At 39.3% G+C, this 17,651-nt stretch overlaps 1 protein-coding gene across 2 annotated transcripts in view; it reads left to right on the forward strand.

The window, feature by feature from the left end:
* Positions 1–2,661: 2,661 nt before the first annotated feature.
* LOC310947032 (lissencephaly-1 homolog A-like) overlaps positions 2,662–17,651 on the forward strand; it is a 35,306-nt gene continuing 20,316 nt past the window's right edge. Inside the window, exons 1-2 of one of the 2 annotated variants that reach the window (XM_083913658.1) lie at positions 2,662–2,814; positions 9,856–10,168. In XM_083913658.1, the coding sequence (XP_083769784.1) occupies positions 10,137–10,168 (32 nt within the window). In that variant the 5' untranslated portion in view covers positions 2,662–2,814; positions 9,856–10,136. Of the gene's footprint in view, positions 2,815–2,941; positions 3,057–9,855; positions 10,169–17,651 lie in introns of those variants that run through there. The other variant, XM_083913659.1, reaches the window with a different exon arrangement.

Here is a 17,651-nt window from a genome sequence, read left to right on the forward strand (position 1 = left end):
AGATAATGACTTAGTATCTCAAGATAATGACTTAATATCTCATATAATGACTTAGTATCCCACAATAATGACTTAGTATCTCAAAATAATGACTTAGTATCTCATATAATGACTTAGTATCTCAAAATAATGACTTAGTATCTCAAAATAATGACTTAGTATCCCACAATAATGACTTAGTATCTCAAAATAATGACTTAGTATCTCATATAATGACTTAGTATCTCATATAATGACTTAGTTTCTCATGTAATGACTTAGTATCTCAAAATAATGACTTAGTATCTCATATAATGACTTAGTATCTCAAAATAATGACTTAGTATCTCATATAATGACTTAGTATCTCATATAATGACTTAGTATCTCAAGAATAACGACTTAATATCTCATATGAGTATCTCAAGAATAACGACTTAATATCTCATATAATGACTGAGTATCTCATATAATGACCTAATATCTCAAGATAATGACTTAGTATCTCATATAATGACCTAATATCTCAAGATAATGACTTAGTATCTCATATAATGACTTAGTATCTCATATAATGACTTAGTATCTCAAGATGATGACTTAGTATCTCATATAATGACTTAGTATCTCATATAATGACTTAGTATCTCATATAATGACTTAGTATCTCATATAATGACTTAGTATCTCATATAATGACTTAGTATCTCAAGATGATGACTTAGTATCTCATATAATGACTTAGTATCTCATATAATGACTTAGTATCTCAAGATGATGACTTAATATCTCATGTTATGACTTAGTATCTCATATAATGACTTAGTTTCTCATGTAATGACTTAGTATCTCATATAATGACTTAGTATCTCATATAATGACTTAGCATCTCAAAATAATGACTTAGTATCTCAAAATAATGACTTAGTATCTCATATAATGACTTAGTATCTCAAAATAATGACTTAGTATCTCATATAATGACTTAGTATCTCAAAATAATGACTTAGTATCTTATGTAATGACTTAGTATCTCATATAATGACTTAGTATCTTATGTAATGACTTAGTATCTCAAGATAATGACTTAGTATCTTATGTAATGACTTAGTATCTTAAGATAATTACTTAGTATCTCAAAATAATGACTTAGTATCTCATATAATGACTTAGTATCTCATATAATGACTTAGTATCTCAAGAATAACGACTTAATATCTCATATAATGAGTATCTCAAGAATAACGACTTAATATCTCATATAATGACTGAGTATCTCATATAATGACCTAATATCTCAAGATAATGACTTAGTATCTCATATAATGACCTAATATCTCAAGATAATGACTTAGTATCTCATATAATGACTTAGTATCTCATATAATGACTTAGTATCTCAAGATGATGACTTAGTATCTCATATAATGACTTAGTATCTCATATAATGACTTAGTATCTCATATAATGACTTAGTATCTCAAAATAATGACTTAGTATCTCAAGATAATGACTTAGTATCTCATATAATGACTTAGTATCTCATATAATGACTTAGTATCTCATATAATGACTTAGTATCTCATATAATGACTTAGTATCTCAAGATGATGACTTAGTATCTCATATAATGACTTAGTATCTCAAAATAATGACTTAGTATCTCATATAATGACTTAGTATCTCAAGATGATGACTTAATATCTCATGTTATGACTTAGTATCTCATATAATGACTTAGTTTCTCATGTAATGACTTAGTATCTCATATAATGACTTAGTATCTCATATAATGACTTAGCATCTCAAAATAATGACTTAGTATCTCAAAATAATGACTTAGTATCTCATATAATGACTTAGTATCTCAAAATAATGACTTAGTATCTCATATAATGACTTAGTATCTCAAAATAATGACTTAGTATCTTATGTAATGACTTAGTATCTCAAGATAATGACTTAGTATCTTAAGATAATTACTTAGTATCTCAAAATAATGACTTAGTATCTCATATAATGACTTAGTATCTCAAAATAATGAGAGGGTGTTCACTGTAACTCAAGTGGTCAACCCTTAAAGATGTTATTTGCTACTATATTAACCCAGAAGATAATGCTCTTGAACACCTGATGAACTTTGTTATCCTATATGCAAAATTCCTAATTCATAAACAAGAATTTACAAAATCTGTACCTACATTTTCTCCTTTAAGCCTAACCCTAACCTCTTTGCTTAAATCTCTGATCTTGGTCTGTTTTTTATGTATTTATTTTGTACTCTCTGTTATGTATTAACTATGTCACCAGTGTGCTGTATAGATAGATAGAAATACTTTATTGATCCCAAGCTGGAAAATTGCAGTGTAGCAGCAGCATTACACACAGTAACAACACAAACACAATACAACAGTAATATAAAATACAATATAAAAAGATACACAAAACATTTAGAAATAAGCTGTCTAATTGTAGTGCAAATTTAACATATAATAATGATATATGGTGCAGTGGACAGATTATGGAAGACTGTATTGCTATGATAATATAAAATATGTTTTTAAAAAGTACTGTTTTTTTCTCTGCTGCTATCAAGGGCGTGCGCGTTCCCGTCACATACCGTGAACGCGAGCTCCGTGCGCGCTCCCGGCTGAAGGCGAATGCGGTACGCGGCTACGAAAAAAAAACAAGCAAGCAGCGCCGGAGAGAGACAAGACGGGCACAGTTTACCTTCCACATCACAAGATCATAGTTTGGGAGCGGAAATTTCACGCCCTGTCGGGTCGTGTTACCGTTAAAGACGACTTGAGGATATTCACGGGCAGAAACAATAGGGTGAGTCCAGATAGTTTTGAGATTATATGAAGCCGGTCAGGGTGGAAGGAATCTGTCGTTAGGTGGGGAAAATGACGATGTGGCTGTAATTTCTGCACCTCCTTTTTATGTCTCAAAATGGCGGACAGGCCGCTTGGACTGGAGCAGCAGCAGCAGGTAGCTTGTCAGTTTGTGTCCGGATAAACAACCGTGTGCACTGATAGTTGAATTCAAGTCGGTCGACGTTAGCTGCTGTGTTCAAGGTAATTGTTGCTAATTGAATGCATATTACGAGCCTGTTAGCTTGCGTCAAGAGTGAACGTACGAGCTAACTTTCTGACTGCAGAAGCTAACTTAGCTAACAACGATAACCGGGCATTGGACATATTTAACTGCTTTTGGTTGTCAGGTCGACCAAACCGTTATAGTAACCTCGTTTCTAGTTATCTAGTTACCACAGTTACATGTCAGTGTGTGAAGTTATGCCAGTGTGAATTACTGCTGCATTTGGCCACCGTCCCAACTTACTAATAATCAGTAATTAGCATAGTTTGCAGCAGCTTTAGTGCAGCCTGGCTGTCAATCTTAGGCTAAAAAACCCTCAGCAACAAAATCAAATGTAGGTCACAAGGATGTTACCACTGACAGCTGACGTTTTATCGCTGTTTCTGGTGACTCGTTTGATCATTTTATTGCTGTCACCGTGTGTGGATATTTTTTGTTGTAAAATAGGCTGCATCTTCACGTCACTGCTGTATAAAGTAATAATACCTTACCGTTTACAAAGTGCTGTAACAGCAAGAGCAAAGACAAAAGCGCATAGATATCCATACATATATACACATCAACAGGGCAAGAGAAACTAACAGTAAAAATGACAAATTAACAACAATAAAAAATGAATTAACAGTGGACAAGGTTAAAAAAAGACAGCAAAAAGATAAAATGAATCAATAAATGAAATAAATAAAAAGACATCACATAAAAGCATGTCTATAAAAAATGATTCAGCAAGTGATAATATTCGTCACCTGGTTTGCTTTGTATAATTGTTGTGCAGATACAACTAAGTGAACATCAAGACAACCCAGCTGCAGGTTCCTAACATGACATGCTCCCGAGTGTTTTCCCTCTGCTGTTTGTCGCTGTCATGCTCGCTGAAGGCTGCTGCCACGCTCAGCTGAAGCTCCCATCATCTCTGCTTCATGCGGTTTGTTGGCACAGTGTTATAAAATCAGGGTGGAGCACATCGCAGGCGAGGAGTTTGTATGTATTGCATCTACCCAGTACTTCAGTGCCTGTCTTGTTTCCCTTTGCACGTCTTCTCTCTCATTGTGTGGATGTATGATTGAGTGTTTGAGTGAGTTTGTGGACCGAGGGCTTACACTGGGATGAATGCAAATCATCGCAGTGGTGGCTCTCACAATTGTGCACTGCATCCCAGAAGGTTTTTTTAGGCAACCTCGCCTTGTCTCAGCATTGGTTTAAGCAGGGATCTTTGGGTGTGTTATTTTTCAAAGCCACGCCTGTAAGGACTGTGTTGTAGCTGATCAACTGGAATTATGGGATATTAATGAAAACAGTGTTCAGCTTAAAAAAACAATTAACCTTGACTGTATGCCTTCCTCTCAGGTAAGCTGAATTGTGTTTTAGTCTGACTGACTTTAACTGACTGAACATCTTGCAGAGTGTCTTTCCTGGCGTGTAGTTATTTTAACAGCTATAATCTTGTTGGAGCTTAAGTTGATCTAGCAATTTTATGCTAACAAACAATTATCCCTTAAACATGTTAGCTGTTAAATTGAGTCTACTGGAGTAGCACAGATAATGGCTTTATTCTTAATATCACTGAGGAATATCTTGCTGCCTGTGGACGAGACAAATGGAGACACTCTTAGGTTTCCTCTCATTGTAGGATCATTTTCTCTGTTTGTTCAATGTTCATTTATGTCCTGATATATTATTTAAGTAGACACAAACCATTCACTCAGGCAGGAATATTTCTGACAGACTAATCTTCATTTGTGAATCATTTGGTTTTCTGTGAACCCCTTGGGGTTGTCTTTTCTAAATCAAAATGTTATACAATTTCCATCCAACATGTCACATGTCAGAAGAGACAGATTTACAAACTTACCAAGTTCAAAGTACTGTGAACAGTACTTGAAACAGACTCAAACTGTGTATTGCAATACCCATTTTCTGTTTGACTACTATGAGAAATTAGCTAAAATGAGAACAGCAGCTTTCTTTCTTTCAAAACGCAGGCATCCTTCATTTCTCTAATAGTTTACTTAGCATGCTAAGTCTGTCCAGAGTTTTATCAAAAGTTCATTTCAATAAGTGCACCCCTACAACCAGTCTCCATTCAGAAAGCCAGCAATGGAAACACAGCAACTCCAATTGTACAAGATTCGGCCATTGCAAGAGCTGCTTTGTCGGCAATTGTTGCCAGTTCAACAGCTGTAGAGTAAAGCAAAGGACAACCACAGATCAAGTAGGGCGTTAATCTGTAATGTTGTTGCAGTAGTTTTGTAAATGTAAAGACTGAAAGCCTGAAAGGAACAGAATATACAGTTTTGCCAAGGGGCCCTCTTTATTTTGAGTCAACAGCAGTGATGAACATGAGAGGCTGTTTATCTTTGTGATTGTGGAAGGCTGAAGGGCAGATAGATACCCGTATGACTCCTTCCCTGAGTTGACCGGAGCACAGAGGTTGACCTTTCAGACAGGCTGCCCACCAGCTAACTGACTGGTCATTGTGACCTGCTGCCAGCTGAAACTGCCTGTCGACCTACAAATGCTTTGATTGTGAGGAAATGCCTCACGATGTTGGCACAAAACTAACACTACTGCCAAGAAGCTCTAGAAGCTGTTATAGTTATAGTGGTTGCCAAAGTAGTCTGGAGAATTGAAAGGTTTGATTTGAATTGAACATGCTTCATACTTTGCCAGTTTGGCAACAATGACTGACATTGACAATGGCAGACTCAGCATACACCTCCAGTTTAATTTTAGAGCTATAATAATTTAAACCAGAAACTTGTTGGCATGAAGTGAATACCTTGGAGATATTGAACAAGCATCTTATAGCTGCCAAGCTGAACTTTCCTTGTACTGTACAATCAACTCAACCATATCAATGAAGAAGGCTAACTCGTCTGCATTGTGTTGGTCCCACCTGTGCACGCAGGTGTGCTTGGCATGTGATCAATATGCTGTTCCTGTGAGCTTCCTGGTCTCTTGTTCCTCTGTGTGTGAATGTGGGCTCCGATCTACTAATCAGACCTCTTACATCAGGGAACACAACTGATAGCCAGATGTTCACTCGTTAGTGATAAAGCTCTTTGGATGATTTATGTCTGAGTGCTTTTACCAAGAACAACCATTCACAGAAAGAAACTGGAAATGATTTACAGAATATTCAGCCTTTCAGTCCCGTTGGTTAGAGGTTTAAGAATCTGGACAATTAGTGATGAACAGGCCTCTGTCAGAAACCGCATCACATTACCTTCTTCATTGCTTGGCATAACAAATTATCCCTTTTTATCATGCTGATACAGCACAGTGATGCACTGTAAGCATGTAAATTACTATGCGTGTAGCTGTCTCCTCCTGATAGGGACATGGTAGCCACACAGTTATCTTAATCAGAATTTGAATAGTGTTAGTGTCGTGTGACTGTTGAAACCAAGTTAACTTAAGGTTACTTTCATTGTGTCTTATAGGTAAAAATGTACTTGGAATAGGGGAGATGCTGTGTACACTAAGCAAACATCACAATCAAACACAACATTTTTAAACTAATCGACTAAGAGGAAAACCAGTATAATAAATGAGCTTCACTGATCTCCTTGTATCTACTTAAATTACATGTCAGCTAGCGTTTCAGCCATATAAAACTATCAAAATAAACAAAAATGGCATTGCTTTTGGCCAGGTTTGGAGCTGAAGAATTATGAGATATTTGATTCTGACTAAAAGTTGAGTTTAGATCCTCGCTGCTAAGTCCTGGAAATTGTTAAACTTCAATATACCACCTCTACATCATCTGCAATAACATCAAAAAGATGCAGTCTTATAGTTTTTCATGAAGATTTGTGATATAGGCTTTTAAAATATAACTACCACTGCACAGAAGACTTTTGCCTCCCAGTTGTATTAACCTGAAGTCTGCATGTTGACAAAGCTCCAGCTGATCATGAATAGCACAGAGAACATGAACAATGTCGCCCGAAGCTATTATTTTCTTGCATATTTTAGTGACTTTTTTTTGCGTTCCATATCTTATTTTAACTGGTCAGTAATTCTCCATGTTGTTTGTAAGGCAGTCAAGGATGATAATGTTACATTCCCAGGATACAGGTGACACGAAGGTGAAGTCATCAACAGAAAATGAAGGAGCTCCAGATTCCAGAGATGCTTGCCGTTGAATGAGGACGATTACATAATGACGTTAGCAGATGACTGTGAATAAGAGGTGACAACTGTCAGCATTGTTAGCATTGCTGTTGCTTTATGTTTTTGTGATGAGCTGCTGAGACGCTATCAGTTAGACTCAGACTGTTTTTATTTTTCTCCAGGACGTGCTCCTTTGTTCAGACATCGAAGTGTTGACTTTCAAAAATGTTGTAGACAATCCTCATCCGTCATATTTGGCAGGTGGAGTGATGTAAAGTTTTAATATTGTACTGCTGATATGTTACAGTTTTGTCCAGATGTCTACTTCAGTGTTGTAACATGTACATTGACTCTAAAGTGAGTTTTTTTAAAGGTTTTTCTCAATGAGTTTTAGTAAGTCAAAGCTTTTCTGTAACATCCTTTTTGAAAGATTTGTTGACACATTACTCTGGTGTGAGATTATTTGTTATATGGTTTTCCTGTTACTAGGTATAATTCAAGTATCTCAACGTAAATCTTATGTTTGGTGGTCCACAAATTTTTTATGTAGGTCCAACTCGTGCTTGACTGTATAAAAACAGACTGTGTGTTCAGACATTGATACAGTGGGTATAGTTCGTTACAGTTCTGACTTGGCACTTGGTTGTTGCATTCTTAAACTGACAGAGACAGAAGATGTTTTCATTATTCGTTTAAAAATGGCATTTTAACAACAGATAAGCTGTAAAGACTCATCAGGAAATTAAACAACATCATTCAAAGCAGCCAATGCCATCACTGTAAGGGCCTCCTTATTGTACAGTTCCTGCTGCTACACAAAGACAAGGGAATCAATGGGAGGAAGAGACATAACCATTATTATCCATCAGTGGCAGATTTATAGAGGCACCCGGGCTGTAGCCCGTTCTAACAAGACACAACCACATTTAGTGCTGAGCCAATTAGCCCGATTGTGCAAACATTTTGCTGAGGGGGGGTCTAACACACATAAATGGATACTCACAGTGATGACGGCTGCCAGCTGCACTGACGGAAGTATCAATATATAGTAGATGACCTCATTTCACACACCACAGTAATGTTACAGGTTGATGTTGAAGGCGCATACCTTTTTTTAATGGATGTTTTTATGTGGAGTTATAGAAAGAGCCATTTTTAGCTTCAGTGCTGTCACCTTACTGTGTTGTACTGCTCTGACCCTGAGTATTGGGCAGCTGCCGGAAACCCCCCCTGCACCTGTAATCCAAACACAGTCAGAGGTAAGCAGATATCTGGACTGCTGTCACACCAGGTGTGGTATGGTGACATCATAGTCCAGAGGTTAACAGCAAACTATGTTGAGTTGCTATCTACAATGCCAAAGTGTTAAATATGCAAATAAACAAGCTTACACCAAAGTTGTACCATACAAATTCAGAAGAATTGACATAATCTTACATCTGCAGGCGGCCTGTTTTGAATGTACGTATGTGGTAGGTCTCTAAGCTGCTGTCCTTTTTTTTTTTTTTTTTCTGTTAACAAATCAGAAGTGAAAAGAAGGAATTTTCCCATGTGATAATGCCACTTGTGCATCATCAGCTGAAATGAAGAGTGTGTGAATTTTCTTTCATTTTAGCTTCCGGGAGTGTCTCCAGTTATCATGCTTACTCCAGACTGTTCAGACACAGTTCCCTTCCCTTCGCTGCTCGTTTCACATGCAGCAAATCTCATGCCTACCGCACATTGTCTCCTGTACATGTGTCTGTACATGTGTGCCTGGATGTAGTTTTGACAGTTTGCTGCAGGTCTCTAGAAGGAGCTAAATTGGCTTTGTTTGTACCTTTTGTTGACTGGTCTGGCAGAGATTTATTCAGGCTGGTCCCAGTAGACTAAGAAGCTTATTGTAGCTCACAGTTAGTATTCTAGTGGGCTCCTGCTCTGATAAAGTGCTTTTCACGACTAAGATGCAGTGTAAAAATAAACTTCATCACACTATTGTTAGCTGCATTGCATTTTGTCAACATTTATTTTTCCTCACATCAATGCTCCACCCTGACAATAAATTAACACTAATAAATGTTTTGATGACGGTCATAGTGATTTCATTGTGCCATCAGTCAGACGAGCCAGCTCCTGAGGACTAAGGAGACGATAGGGTCGGGGATTTTGACAAGAGCACAGCCGTTATTTGAGCCTGCTCGGCTGTGTCCTGTTTTTCTTTTCTGTTGGCAGCCTGGGAAGAGAAGTACGTTGCTCAAAGAATGTGGGTCAGCTCTTGTATGTTCACGGAGAAAGGAATTTGCTGCAAGAGCAGACCAGAGCTCTAAGAGCAGACTGGAGACATGACAAACCGATTATAAAGGTAGATAGGAGTGGACCTGAAAAGCCAATGAAGGAGTGGTTTATGGAAAGTAGGAGGTTTTATATGAAGTGTCTGACTGATGGGTTTTGCTATGGGAGTCAGATTCGATTTCTGATAGAAAATAGCTGCATTCGTAGGTATTTTGTGCTTCTGTTATTTTCTTTCAATTGTTGATGGATTCTTCCCTTTTATCTGGGCATAAACTGATGCACTCATTGATGCAGTGCTCCTCTGGCCTATAAACATTGTCATCTCCACCCACTCTTCGTGTTATCTGTCATGCATATGTAATGTTGACTTTCCCCCTCTCTCCTCTCCAGATGCAGTGTAGACTTGGCTGGTGACTGGTCTGCAGGCTCTCCACTTCTCTTGTCCCTGGAGTCAGCCAGCTGGGGGGCAGATTCCTGCATTCCCCTTCTCTCAGTCTGAGTTTTTGTCTGGACAAAACCAACGGCCCGCCATTGGAGTACGCAGCTCATCCTTGCCCGTGTTGCCTGGATCAGCACAGCTCATCTCCTGACTGAGGAGAGCGCAGCAGCTGCACAAGATTCACCTTCTACCAACTGATCCCTCCCGGCCCCGCCCACAGTGCCCCATCACCATGGTGCTGTCACAACGGCAACGAGATGAACTGTAAGTCGCCAACACACCTTTCACAGCATGTGGCCGAGATATGGAGATGTAAGAAATTGTATGGATTTATACATTCTGGTTACAGTGTTGTACATCTATTGCATGATGTGATGAGAAGTGTTTCATCTCAACTTCATACTAGATTCCCTTTCATGGGTTCAGACACACTCTGAGCTGCCCAGTACAACCACATTCTTCTGATGTTACTGTGCAACTTGAAAGGAATGAACGTGGTTAGGTGCTTTTCTTGAAGACACTTTAGAGGTGTATTTTTCTAGGAGGGAAGCACAATAATTATTTCAAGGCTGCAACTAAGAACTATTTTTGTTATCAATTAATCTACTCACTAGAAAATCAAATATATCCGCAGTTAATTTTCTGTAAGAAAAAAAGAAATTTTGGTTCAAGCTATTCTACCAAATGCCAAAAAATCAGGCTGCCCCTTAAAAACCTCAACTACAGTCAAGAATAATGTCTTCTTATAGGTGGTATTTGTAGTTATTGCAGTTGGTGGTTGGCACCTTAAACGCGAGGTTACCTTAGCACCCCCGGAACGACCTTTTCTTTTATAACCACACTTTATCAGAACGCGGGTGACACCTCAACAAGTTTGAGTCATTAGATAGCCATTCTGCTTGCTAACATTTTTATCGACACGGTGTGGCAGGCCATGTTATTCTGACTCTCATCTTATCAAATGTGAGAGTCAAACGAGCTAAGCTGCTGTTGCTGCCAATTTGCATTATGAAACAGCTCAATGAATGCTTTCAATGAGCTATTTTTATGAGTCCAAGCAAAAAGAGACCCTACGCCAAAAACACTATTATTTTGTTAACTCATTTGAAATCCTAAAAAGCAACTCCACTTTAATTGCCCTTTTCATTGCTTCCAGGCAAGGATGTGTATTAATTAGCCTACTACAATTTGTTTAAATAGGGGCTTTTTTGTTATATGTTTTTCCTTGGTACCCCTCAGGAAGAATCAATGACTGGTTTAAGGTTTCTGACCTCCCCTGAGGTCTTGCAGCACAAATGTATTGATCTTCCACCTACAGAGCTACCCCTTAAAATGTTTAGTATTCACATTTTGCCCTGTGTGACCTTTTGGAGAAATTTGGAGCGCCACCTTTGCCCTGAAATACACATGCAAAAAAAAAAAACAAGGATCCAAAGTGTTTCATCTATTTGCTCTGTGCACAATGACAGCACTCAGTGATTCCACGGGGAAACCACATGCCCAAGATTGTCTCGCATACGCACTGAAGTGGCATATAGACAAAGAAATATCAGCGCGTGCTGTGTGGTATATTGAGCGTGTGGGAGAAGTGAGAGAGACTGCGATAATGAGGAAACTGTAATTTGGCTCTGCTGAGTCTGTGGGGCTTAGTAATTAACCCTTGAGGCGGGGAATAAAAAGTTAAGGCAGCTCATTGTGAGATACAAGGTCATGAGAAGGAGATGAGATGATCTTCCTGAGCTTTAGTCCTTTAGAATTACCTTCCACTTAAGAATGATGTTAAAACTGCATATTTTAAAATAAGGTATGATAGAGATATTTGCCTCTGGCTTGAAATGAGAGGACAACCCTGTTTGTTGTCATTGTTGCCCCCTATCTTGCACTGTCATTGAGAAATGCACCAGTGCTCACATGACAAGGCTCTTAACATTCCTCACTATGGTCCTGTGTTTTTAGATTAGTGCTGTGGGAGGGGTACGTTGGTATGGAGAGAGCTATTGGAATGCTAATCTTTCATGCTATTTGCTATTCAGAGGAAGTTGCCAGGGACCCCCCTTTACCCCTCTTTTCCTCTCTATTGCACAAGTCTCTGGCCCCCAGGAAACTGGTGTGGGACACCACTTGAGTCACATTCAAGCATCTGTTGCATTCTTCCCTTTGGAGATGTAGCTTGGCTCAGTTGGTGCTCTCATTCAGTTTGTCGGCTATAAAGCATCCATAAGATCTTATTTCCTAACTGGCAGGCTCATTTAGGGAAGCCAGCTTGAAAACCCAGCAGCCAATTTTGAATCAGACGATATAGCAGGCGGGTAATTGAAAAAGTGGCCGATTGACTGTCTGCCATTCATGCTATTTTTTTCCTTTCTCTGTCACAGCCTTGTTCACCATCAGGCAGCAGACAAATAGATTTTATTTCCATTACATTTAGGCCTCCTATTCCACTTATTGAGCTGCAGTTGTCAAAAACAACCAAATAATCGGCACAAACTTTACTGTGTGTACAATCAGATCAAACGTTTTAATGGAAATCCTAAAGAATGAAAATTGTACAACAGAAAACAGGGGAAGGCAGTTTATCCTGTCTTTCCAGTAGACATTGATTGACCTGCTCTTCAGCCAGAAAGACAGCATGACCATTTAATTACTGGAACAACATATTCTAAAAAGAGAAATAATCTTTGTTCCCTAAACTGGAGCCAGCACTGCAGTCAGATGCTGTGACTGCGTAGCATCCTCACAACAACTCCAATGAAAAGCGCATTTGTGTTTCTTAGCAGGGTCAGGGGACTCGTCCCTGCTGGCGTGTGATAAAAATAGATGCAGAACACAAACTATCTACTCCCCTGAAAGACCTGGAGGCACCCATGTGCAGATGGGCCTTTGCTTTTGAACTCTCTCTTTTTGCTTTACAAAGAAAACCCCCTCATCCTTCCCCATGTGTTAGGCGACAAGACGGTTCATGTGATTTTTTTTTTTTTTTTTTGTCCTTTTTCCATCGTCCCCTGGCTGTGAAGGCTGTGACATAACAGACTAAATGCTGAGACTTTTGCCAGACATAAAGGTGACTTTCAATTCAATACATAACAACATATGCGTCTCCAGCCCATAGACATCTTATATATTATATTATATCTCGCTTCAGCTTTTTTGGGGGGGGATGATGATCTACTATATTGTTTTCCTTTAAGCCATATCATCGGTGGGGAGTTTGAATCACAAAACCCTAATTACTGACCAGATTTGTGTATTAAAGGCCAAACCTCTGCTTTTTTTTTTAAATAAATGGCACTGACTGCATCGATTATTCTCTACTTGGGTCCAGAGATTAGAGATGCACCAAACCGACACCCGGATCGGATATCGACTCTGATATTGACTAATTAGCTGGATCGGATATCGGATGAATAAGGCCAATCCAGCTTTCCGATCCAGTCATTTCTTTTTTATTAATATCATACACAGCAATACAGTTACAGTGATCTAGTCACTTCAATTCTATGATTGCAACCCCAGTTAGGGTTTTATATTACATTTTAAAATGTGTTTTTGCAGTGCACTTACATGGAAGTGTTATTGATTTCTTTTTGCTGCTAATGTACACCTTATTATTGATTAATAAATAATATTAAGTACATTTATATCTGTGTTAATTTGTTACCTTTTTTCAACAAGGCTAAATGTTTATGATGCCTGATGCCTTCACTCACAGGGTTTTTTCTGGCCAAAATTTTGGCGGAGGTTGGCAGGGGAGCGAAAATTTTGCGGTACATGCTCATGCAGGCTCATCAAGTAACACGTGCATGAAGTGCCCAGCCACTGAATACTGACCTAACGTTATGTGTCCAAAACCACGTCCACCTGACCTTTCTCATTCATACAACTGTCACCCACAGCCCAAGAACCAAAACAGTTCTCTACAAAATATCACTCACTGTTTACATTATTATTATTATTATTATTACTATTATTATTATTATTATTATTATTTCAGTCTTTATTATTTGTGAACAGTTAGTGTGCCAGGGCTGATGTAAAAAACCCGGAGGTTTAGCATCGCGCTGGTTTGCATCATCCAAAACGGATTATGTCAGAAAATAAGATCTGTGTTTGCTTCAGTGTCATGATAAAGTTGAACCGAGTGCACAACGTTTTCTTGCTAGCTACTTAGCCAACCCTGTTCCTCCTATCGATGCCGAGTCCTGCCCTTGACCTACCTGGGCTTCTTCAGCTTGAGACCTGATCAGAAAGTTACACCTCGCCGGAAAAAAATATAATTCATAAAATATTTCATTGATGTAATATCCTGAGCTGTTGTCCATCTGCACTGTTTCTAACTGCTGTCCTCCTCATTCTCTCTTGCTCTTTTCTCATTTAAAAAAGTCGCTCATTTTCCGTGAAGCATAAAAAATGGGTTAAACACGGGTTTTTGTATGAAACTTTGTGTTTTTATGTGAAATAATTCACCTTACCTGTTTCAAAAGTACCGCAGTCCTCCTGTCGGCAAGCGGCAAATGCAACCACCGCATTGCTCTGCGCCGGTGGGGTGCGTTCACGTTCAGCACAATGTTTGAACAGAGCAGAGCCCCCATGAGCTCGAACACAAGCAGCGCATCAACGTCATTTTGCGGCCCGGAGCTGAAATCAAAGGCACCCCTTCTGCTGCGGTGGAGTTGAAAACATCGCCACTGAGCTTCCATAAAACTACATTGATTTTCAATCAAGATTCCAGCGCGGGGGCTGCTTCAAAATTTATAAAGCAGAAAAACACCCTGCAAGGCATACGGTTCATTCATTCGACAGTAGTATCGGATCGGTATCAGGTATCACCCGATACGCTCAGCGCAGGTATCTGATTGGATTGGTAAAAACTGGATCGGTGCCTCGGTGCCAGAAATGCAGTATTTTAAATGATTGTTATGTATGTTATGAGCCTCCCTGAGGCGGTTTGCACACAGACATTTGTTGCTGGCACACACAGACACTTAGTCTTGCGTGTTCAGTTCCCAAACCTCTCTTGTTGCTCAGTGCAGTGAACACGGCCGAGTCCATCTGCAGGGGGTCTTTCAGCAATAGAGATCTGATTTTGCCTCGGGAATGAAGCACAGATGGATTGGCATGGTAACAGTCTCTGTGTTCTGGACACACCATCCCATATCAATCATTTACCGCCCCCCATTTAAAAAGGACCTGAATTTTGGAAAGACGACCAGTCTAACGGATGTAGAAACCTGGAACCGTTGCACATTGTTTCCAATGGTTGCCTAGTAAGAGACATTTTTGGTCATCCTCATTCGATGTCACAATCCAGCATTCATTCTCTTCAGTCAGCCACATCTTTATTGTGTGGGTTATAAGTAGTATGTTTCCATCATCCACTCGCTAGTTTCCTGACCACTTGCATTATTATTGTCGGAAATAATAAAAAAAGCTTTTTTGACATTTTATGAATGGAACGAACGGTCATTTGAGAAAATAATCTGCAGATCAGTTTGATTCATTGATTAAGTGCTGCTGTAATTCTTTATAACCTGCCTATCCTTGTTATTCTTTGTTTATTCAACCTTGTATAGTATACACACCATCATTGGATTTCAGAAAGTACGCTTGTCAAAGTGTAGACCATGCTGCCTTTTGAGCTGAAACCATACTACACACACACACACACACACACACACACACACACACACACACACACACCTTTTTACATTAGTGAAGAATATTTGCTATTGTATTAACTCTGCGTTTAGTCAAAAGACAGTCCTGGATTGGACATTAACTCTTCTGTGAGTCCCAACTGAGAGAGAGTTTCCCTTTTTGAAGTCTTCTTCTGGCTTAAGTACTGAAGACAGCTTTCTTTCCCTGACAATCTACCTGTTTCATATTGAAATTAATATTGTTATGGTAATCGCCCTTCTAAGAGGCTTTGGGATGACTGAAAGTTGGAAATCAAGTGATTCATTGTCTGGTTAATCTAGGTAGTGATTACCCTCAGGAGATGTTCTTCATGTCTGACTAACCAACTCCTGGTGCTGCTAATCAGTCAAGCAAGAGAATTTGTAGATTGGTTACAGTTTTTCATGGAGATCCAACTGTAACTGCGCAATTACGCAATCCTGTCATATGATTTTTGTGGAATGTTTTCCCCTGAGAAGTTATCAGCTGTTCAGTACTCTACTGTTAAGATGGAGGTATTAGCTTAACCTTTTTAGCTCTCAACCATCCTGCTTCTGCTCTGAACAAATCCTTCTGCTTTGCGGAATATGTCTTTTGTTACTTTAACACAATTAATCTTTCAGTAGAAGTAGTGCTTAATTTTCTGTACAATATGATATAACTTCCCTGGACATGTTTGAGGCTGGATGCACCTGATGGAGGGTTCCTGATGACTCTCCTGTTGTCAGTGTGCAGATTTATTGGGTTCCCTTGTTTGTTTGAGTCAGAACATTGACCATTGTGGTTCTTTCAGTTGTCAAGCTTAACAAAATGCTCACCTTACTTTTATGCCGTATTCCTATTGTTTCCGGCAGCTTAGACAAGTCACCACAGCTTGTGCAGTGGTTGGAGTGTCCGTTTGGCCCGTTTAGTCAGATTGTTATCTCGACCTTTCCAACCGCACATGAAGGCAGCTTAATTTCATTTTTTACCCCTTTTTAAAACTTTCTTCTGTCAGTGACAGAGGCAGGGTGTTTACTGTTGACTGTACGGGACTCTCGCACTTCCAAAAAAACGTCGCAAATTTGATCGCCACCAAAGCATGAAGCGTTGATTTGATACATGTCGGAAAAGGCAACAGCAGCTCCTCACCGCTGTGTAGAGAATGAATTCAAACAATGGAACAGAGTTTTTCCGGCTTATGAGTTATCAAGGCCTCACTCTGTTATAGCCTATGCAACATGAATATCGAAATAGTGATGTCGGGTAATCTAATAATCGTGCCCATCCTTACTACCAATAAACCCTTGTTGCAGAGTAAACACACAGGCTTCACAGTGACGGTTATAAACAAATAGCCTACTTCTCTGTCCATTTGCTGTAGAAATGCCAGTTTTCGGTGACGACCTTTCGTTTTTTCACACAGACAGAAACACTGTGGTGGGGATTTATGGGTTTAACCAGACAAACGATTGCAGGAACTGCACAAAGCGAGCTGTTATGGAGAGGAGTGATGCAGAAGCACGGGAAGCAGAGCGTAGCGCGAAGTGTTGTGGCTGCGCTCTTACACGCAGCCCGTAGAGCAAGTCTCCCAGCACGCCGGTATTTGAGGCGCTGAGACAGTCGCGCTGAGATGTGAGAGAGGACAGCAGTCAAAATCGGCCATGAATTACTTTTTCACATAGGCTTCTACTCAAAAGATCAATAAATGTTCCCTTGCGGGGCGGATCCACACACATTGCGTGGTTATGTCAGAGCTGCTTTGCTGGGTACTCGGTAGAGCCAAAATCCATACGGTAGTGCAAATTCTACTGGTGTACTCTCACATGTAGCTCACATTTCTGTAATGAAATGTATCATAAGTGGTGCCTTGACAAGAGAGTATTGGTGCTGCCTTGCTGAATGACTCATGTCCAGGTGTTGTAAGTGAAGGTTCAGAGCATTGACAAAGACAATTCGGCTATAGCATTAAAATGTTCAGGGTTTCAAGCAGTCAGAAAACATTGCTGTTGGTCTTGTGAACTTCTGATGGACATTTGTCATTATTTTTAAGACTAGATGATTGAGTAATAGAAACGGATACTTTGGAAATCAT

Source organism: Echiichthys vipera, assembly GCF_963691815.1.
Source record: "Echiichthys vipera genome assembly, chromosome: 5".
Taxonomy (NCBI): Eukaryota; Metazoa; Chordata; class Actinopteri; order Perciformes; family Trachinidae; genus Echiichthys; species Echiichthys vipera.